Source organism: Arabidopsis lyrata (genome assembly GCF_000004255.2).
Source record: "Arabidopsis lyrata subsp. lyrata unplaced genomic scaffold ARALYscaffold_6, whole genome shotgun sequence".
Taxonomy (NCBI): Eukaryota; Viridiplantae; Streptophyta; class Magnoliopsida; order Brassicales; family Brassicaceae; genus Arabidopsis; species Arabidopsis lyrata.
The window spans coordinates 11596545-11603501 of record NW_003302550.1 but is presented as its reverse complement, the minus strand read 5'-3'; the positions used below and the strand labels follow the sequence as shown (position 1 = coordinate 11603501).

Below are 6957 nucleotides of genomic sequence, written 5' to 3'. Positions count from 1 at the left end.
ACACGATGTTACGACGGTTATTAAACCAACGTTAACTTGTTTAAGTCAATTAATAACTGACGTTAAAGTCATTAATAACTGACGTAAAGTGCCGCATCTTTTGTAGTGTAACTCCAGATTTGTGAAGATTTTAGATTACTTTTTCTAAATCTTAAATTAATAACACCAAACTTTTAAAAAATCTTGATTGAATAACAATAGATTCTACATAACATTTACGGGGTGTTATTCAACCATGAAGTTAAAGTCAATTATTTAAGGTTTAGATTTGTTTTCTGATATTGGTTTTAAGAATCTGTTTGTGTGGATTTCAAAATCTCTGCAGTATATCTTGGATTTTGATTCTAATAGTTTACTCGTAAAACTCTAAAGAGGTTTCATTTCAAATGATTTAATATACAAAGATTTTACAAGTCTTTTAGTTTTGAATAACACCATATTTTAAAGTTAGATTTAGAATCATTAGTTGAATAACACCAAATATTAAAATCTAATGAAGTATAAGATCCAATAACACCAGATTTTAAAGTTAGATTTAGAATCATTAGTTGAATAACACTGGATTAGTATTGGATTTCAATTCTATTAAAATCCATCAATGAATAACACCACCTTAAAGTCACTAAAACTCTATTTAAATCACAAACCAATAACCACCCTCAGTAATTTACCATGAGAATTGAGTTTACACCTTAGGCCTAATACTAATACTGTAGTCTCCTTGTAACCGGTTCGGTTTGCTTAAATTTCGAATTAATTATTCTTTACTTTCGATTTTTGTTTATTATACCGAATCAGACCAAAACTGAATGGTTCTGTACTTTTCTCAAATCATATAAACTTTTAAAACCCTCAATTTGTCCGACGGTGTTACGCGACGGCGATATTCGGCGGCGGAATCGTTTCGTCTCACTCTCTCGGTTAATTCATCCAATATCTTTCCGCCGTCTCAAAAATGTCGTCTTCGAAGCGGAAGCGCGACGCCGAAACCGCCGCGGAAGATTGTGACGACGGTAGTGATAAGAGCAATACCGGAAACAGTTTCTTCGATATATATGGACCCGAAGTATAAACACCTTCTTCTGTATGATTTGATTGATTAGTGCTCAATATTGTCATATGTGAATTGAATCTTCTTCTTCTTCTTGGTAGGCGAAAGCAGAACTCGATTTCAAAAGCCCTGATACAACATTGAACTTACAAGTAGGTTTTGTGATGCAAAGGAGAGTTTTTTTTTTTTCGTAACTATTCTATTTTTGGAAGTTTATGATGATAAATGTAATAATTTGCATCATGGGTTTGATTAGGATGTTCAAGGACTTGTGACATGGGTTCTTGCAGAAGGTTTTATGCCTTCGTGGGTGTTTATTAAGGTATGAACAAGATTGATTGTGTTGTGTCTTTACGGTTTCTTTGAAGTTTAAATGACATTTTAAAGATATGGTTTTTGCAGAACAAGCCTCTCATTCCAAAGGTTGTAATGCTCTACCTTCCTGGATTGGATGCAGCTTTATACTTATCACAGTCTAAAACACTGTCTAGTTTGAAATCATGTTGCGGTAATCCTATCGCGCTTTTAGCTTTGAGGTTGGTGTAAGTTTTGGTGCTTCTCTTTACTTGGGGGTTTGTTGTGAATACAATTATTTGGTTGATTGTTGGTAAAGACTATCTTTTGATTTTATTCTTATGTTAGCTGTGTAGTTGATGAGATGAGGACAATCGATACGATCCTTACTTGCAAGGGTAAAAGAAAGAAAACTGTTACTAGTTCAGTGGAACCACCTCCTCTAGTATCTAGCCCAGGTAGTAGACTTCACTTGATGATTCTTGATCATTGTTCCTTATTAATTGCGAGGTTTCAGTGTTAACCAGATGTAACAGCCGTGCGTGGAAAATTTAGTGTCAGATTTTACAACTCTTCTCCCAATATAAGGCATTAACTAGATGATATCTTTCGCTTGTAGAAGCATGCACTCTGATGGGGAAATCATTCGTTGAGCTCACAAAAGATATACCATTCCCTGTTACTTATTATACTTTAAGTCGAAAGGAAATGGAACAAAATGGATACACTTTTGAAAAACTCGGTACGAGTTCTACCCATTTAAAATTAACAACTTAATCCTGTTTGAGCTGTTAAATTTTTGCTTTCGTGTAACATCATTTGCTTATTTTCTTTTGGTTATGCAGAATTTACACCTACACTTCCTGCACCAACAGGATCCTGTCCACACGAAATTGTGGCTCTTGATTGCGAGATGGTAAACAAACTATGTTTTCTAGCCTTTCATGATGATGCTTTGTGATATAATCTTTTAATATATCTTATTTTGTCAAAACATATTAACAGTTATTTTGATTATCCAAATATTTTATGGAGGTTTGCTTCTTTCCTTTTTGTTTCACCCTTAGTGTATTACAAAGGAGGGTTTGGAGTTGACGAGAGTGACACTGGTGGATATCCAAGGACAGGTATCTTCTTTCTTACTTCTTTAAGTATGTTAGATCTCGTCATTTATCTTACCAAGTTTCCATGGTCGTGCAGGTTCTATTAGATAAATTAGTCAAGCCAACAAATCCTATTACTGATTACAACACAAGGTAAGACATGCTAATATATGTGACTCTGTATATATCACATACGAATTTTAGAACAATGTCTGTTTCTAGTAGCTCTTAATAGGTATATGCCTAAAAAACACATTGGTTTGCAGGTATAGTGGAATAACAGCTGTGATGATGGAGGGAGTTACAACAACTCTTAAAGATATTCAGGTTTCACGAGATCCTTTTTTAACTTTTATTAGATACGGGTTAGGACATTTAAATTGAAGACTCGTAATGATCTAGTATAATTAGAGCCGTTTTGCTATGTTCAGGAAGAGTTCTTAAAGCTGGTTTTCAAAGAGACCATATTAGTCGGACACTCCTTGGAAAATGACTTGTTATCTTTGAAGATCTCTCATAATCTGGTGATTGACACTGCAGTATTATACAAGCATCCACATGGTAGATCTTATAAAACTAAACTTCGAATTCTAGCAAAAAAGTTTCTTGCTAGAGAGATACAGCTGTCTGAATCCGGACATGACAGCGTGGAGGATGCAAAAGCAGCCATGGATTTGGCACTATTGAAGATTAAACATGGCAAGAACTTCATATTCTTAACCTCACTATTAAGTCTTGTTTCTATTTCTCTGTATCCGTTTTAAGTGATTTTCTTTTCTGGCTTCCTCTAGGACCTGATTTTGGTTCACCACCGGAAGTGATAAGAAAAAAGCTCCTCGCCATTTTGAATGAGAGCGGGAAAACGACTTCTATAATCGACAATGTCAACATCGTGAAGCGATATGCTTCTGAGTCATCCAATTCAATTCCAGTTTTTTCTGACGACGAAGCACTTTCAAAGGCCGTGAAGGAGGTTAAAACTTCTGAATCCATTTATGCCTTTGTATTTCTCGCTGGCTACATAAAAGTATAATGTATGTGTCTTTTATATGCTACTAGGTAAAGAACAAGCGGTCACAATTCGTTTGGACACAATTCTCAGAATTGAATGCACATTTCCAGAGCAGAGCGGATGATCCACAGAAACTAAATTCCAGACTAGCCGAGATGATCTCATTGCTTACATGTAACAAAAACCCCGGGCTTAAGAAAAGCAATGTTTCACCTGAAACAAAGGAAATCTTAAAGAAAATGAACGATAGAGTCCAATCCGTTTACGCTGCATTACCCACAAATGCGATGTTTATAGTTTGCACCGGACACGGAGACACATCCATTGTACACAGGTTTGTAGCACTCAATCCAAATCTCAAGTGTTTTACACAAACAAATCTCTTCTGATTTGCGATCTGATTAAATTGTCTTACCCGTCTGTTTCTTGCAATATGAAGAGTGCGGAAAATGCTTAAAGATGAGAATGAAATCGGGTTTGACCGTGAGAAAGTTGTGAAGGTTCTCGAAGAGCTTCAAGCACAAGCCGAAGTAGCTCTCTGTTTTGTAGGTATCAAGCAATAAACTTAAACAGACGCCAATTTTTTCCCTTGTATACCTTAATGAGTAACAAGACACTCACAATTCAGTCTTGTAATTCTTTGATATTATTGGTTTGTAGCATTTCAAGTTTGGTTACAGTAAAAAAAAAATCAGAAAATGGCTAATTCCAGCATGAATTTACAGTAAATGAATCCACAAACAAAATTCCTATAAAACTAAATATGTAAAAAACTTATAGAATCAGGGAATTATCCATTATTACACCATTTCGAAGAACACCTAAGGTATTATTTTGTGTTCATCAATGGAAAAGTCCTTAACCAGTCGGTTATCTTAAACCAACAAAAAACAGAATACCGCCGCACGTGTAAAACACTCGGAGTCTTCTTTAGCGCCAAATTCCGCTCGTATCCTCAAAAAACCTAGACTGATCTTAATCAAACAATCTAAACCGTTGATTAAGCCCTTTTCATCTCAGCCGTTAGATTTCGGCGATCAAATTCTCATCAAAATTCAATTTTTTGATTTTTCAAAAAGATCTCAAAGAGAGAGCTATTCAAAAAAAATCTCTGCTCCGTCTCCAAATTATTTGCCATGGAAGATTTGAGTTCCAATCAGAATCTTCCGCCGCGTCAATCAGATTTCTCCATCCCTGCGGCGAAGATGGATTCGTTTCAGAAATCGCTAGAACCGCCGCCGAGTTCTCCGGCGAAATCTTCTCAAGAATCAGCCACGGAAGTCACACCGCCGCAGAAACCACCGCTTCACCGATTTGGTCACAACCAAGTTCAACAGAATCAATCAGAGAAGTGTCGAGTGAGGTAAATTGGTTAATTTCTCATTTAATCAAATTTGTTTCGATCTTGAGGAATTAGCGATTTGATTGTTTGGTATGTAGAAATCAAGATCCATTGGACTCAGTAAGAAATATTGAAGTTGAATCGAAAGAGAATACTCCAAATAAACAACAGAGACATTGCAATTGTAAAAACTCAAAGTGTTTGAAACTGTGAGTATCTCTCTCTCTCTCTTTGTTAATAGTGAATTTTGTAGATGTTTTGTTTATGCAGAGTCTTGTGATCTTTATAGGTATTGTGAATGCTTTGCGTCTGGATCTTATTGTAATGGTTGTAACTGTTTGAATTGTCACAACAAATTGGAGAATGAGTCTTCGAGGCAAGTAGCTATCACGGCGATCTTAGAGCGTAATCCGGATGCGTTTAAGCCTAAGATTGCTGGTAGTCCTCATGGAGTGAAAGATTTGCAGGTGTGTTATATCTTGTTTACTTCAAAAATGTAACTTTATGCATTTGTTGTTAGTTTTGTAACTTATATGCGGTGTTGGGAATGTTTCGAAACCGACTTGTAGGAGAATGTGCGGCAGATTCTGCTTGTTGGAAAGCATAGCAAAGGATGTCACTGTAAGAAATCAGGATGCCTCAAGAAGTACTGTGAGTGTTACCAGGCGAATATTCTATGTTCGGATAATTGTAAATGTCAAGATTGCAAGAACTTTGAAGGAAGCGAAGAAAGAAATTCTCTTCTTCATAGATCTCACGTCTCTGAAACTTACATACAACAGTTGACCAATGCTGCTGTTAACCGCGCCATCGACATGTCTGCTTATCTGAACCCTCCTGAATCAAGAAAGAGAAAGAGCAATGACACTTCACATTCTGTTGAAGCTAGAGGTTCATCTGCAGTTTCGTCACACGTTGTCCAAAATCAGAGGGTAAATAGTACAATCCTGCGTTTCTTTTTAATGGTCTTTAGCTTCAGTTTTTGCATTGAAAGCATAATTCTTTGTGTTTTTCGTGTTCCAACTAGGTAAACAGTGTTACAAGAAATGGAGACACTTCTCTATTTTCACTCCCTAACAAAAAGGCGGTATCCGGGTCTACAACAAGTGCTTACAGGTTGGAAATATCAAACCTTTCCTTTCTTTGATATTGCCCATTCGAAACTACCATGATACCTGACTGTTTACTTCTATAGGTCTTCTCTGTCAAATATTATCCAACCACATCATGTCAGAGAGTTATGTTCGCTTTTGGTCTCAAAATCGGTGAATGTAGCAAAGAAATTGTCAGGTACATATCATGCAGTAGAACAATAAGATCTTTTTACATATTATCACAATGTTGCATAGAAATTGTGATGTACAGGAGGATATGTTCCTCATATAATCAGATCTTTGTTAAGAGAATGTCTGATATGGTGAAACAGACAAAGGGAGGAAGAACGACAAAGACCCTTCATTTGATCGAACCCGAATAAATGCTAATGAGATCAATGACTCTCCAGATTGTGTCCTTGATGCTAATAGAATAGACGAGAAGCCTTTATCTCCAGCAACACGTGCATTGATGTGTGACGAAGAAAATGATATCGGGTCAGAGAAAGAGACGTCGGCCCGAGTGAAAAGAAGGCAAGAGAAAGAAGGCACAGACACAAGCTCGGTTATTTACTTAGAACAAGAAAGACAGATCTTGTCAAGCTTCAGGGACTATCTCATTCATCTCTCAAACCGTGCGAGCGTAAATGGTAAGCTTGCTTTTAACTTAAGATCTTATCCTTGTAGAGGATGTGCTAATTTAAGAGATTATTTTAAGCAGGAACAAATATCAAAACCAACACAAATCCAAGCTGAAAGAAACCAGAAGATGAAGAACAAAGCCATCGAGATTCGAGACTCAAGTTTTTGGGGCATTACTTAGGGAACTTTTCTGACAACAACTTTAGGATCTAACTCATTTTAACGTACGATCCATGTCACATTTTTTATTTAAAGGGAAAAAAAGTTATAGGAAGATTAGACATAATTTAAAAATGGTGTGAAGTTGAGTACCAATTTGCTACATAGCTTGCAAGTTGCAAGTTAAAAAAAGTAATCATTTTTTAAAATGGTCCGTAGATTTGTTTTATTTTTTTCAATCCACACTACTACATATTATA

At 36.2% G+C, this 6957-nt stretch overlaps 2 protein-coding genes across 4 annotated transcripts; both read left to right on the top strand.

Moving 5' to 3' along the window:
* Positions 1-819: 819 nt before the first annotated feature.
* Positions 820-4174, top strand: LOC110227590 (small RNA degrading nuclease 5). 2 transcript variants are annotated; one of them, XM_021022187.1, is made up of 14 exons: positions 820-1066; positions 1153-1203; positions 1308-1373; positions 1454-1587; positions 1694-1803; positions 1965-2087; positions 2191-2261; positions 2413-2472; positions 2546-2601; positions 2715-2775; positions 2880-3147; positions 3240-3421; positions 3508-3794; positions 3900-4174. In XM_021022187.1, exons 1-14 carry the CDS (start codon positions 956-958, stop codon positions 4021-4023), a joined length of 1704 nt encoding a protein of 567 aa, XP_020877846.1. In that variant the 5' UTR covers positions 820-955; the 3' UTR covers positions 4024-4174. The 2 variants fall into 2 exon arrangements, with proteins under 2 accessions (XP_020877846.1, XP_020877845.1); XM_021022186.1 differs by having other exon boundaries at positions 1454-1593.
* A 367-nt stretch (positions 4175-4541) lies between these two features.
* Positions 4542-6817, top strand: LOC110227591 (protein tesmin/TSO1-like CXC 7). Of its 2 annotated transcripts, none has more exons than XM_021022198.1 (8): positions 4542-4823; positions 4901-5011; positions 5092-5269; positions 5372-5734; positions 5830-5918; positions 5998-6092; positions 6229-6546; positions 6618-6817. In XM_021022198.1, the coding sequence occupies exons 1-8, from the start codon at positions 4597-4599 to the stop codon at positions 6650-6652; spliced, it is 1416 nt and encodes a 471-aa protein (XP_020877857.1). In that variant the 5' UTR covers positions 4542-4596; the 3' UTR covers positions 6653-6817. The 2 variants fall into 2 exon arrangements, with proteins under 2 accessions (XP_020877857.1, XP_020877856.1); XM_021022197.1 differs by having other exon boundaries at positions 6615-6817.
* The last annotated feature ends 140 nt before the right edge of the window (positions 6818-6957 follow it).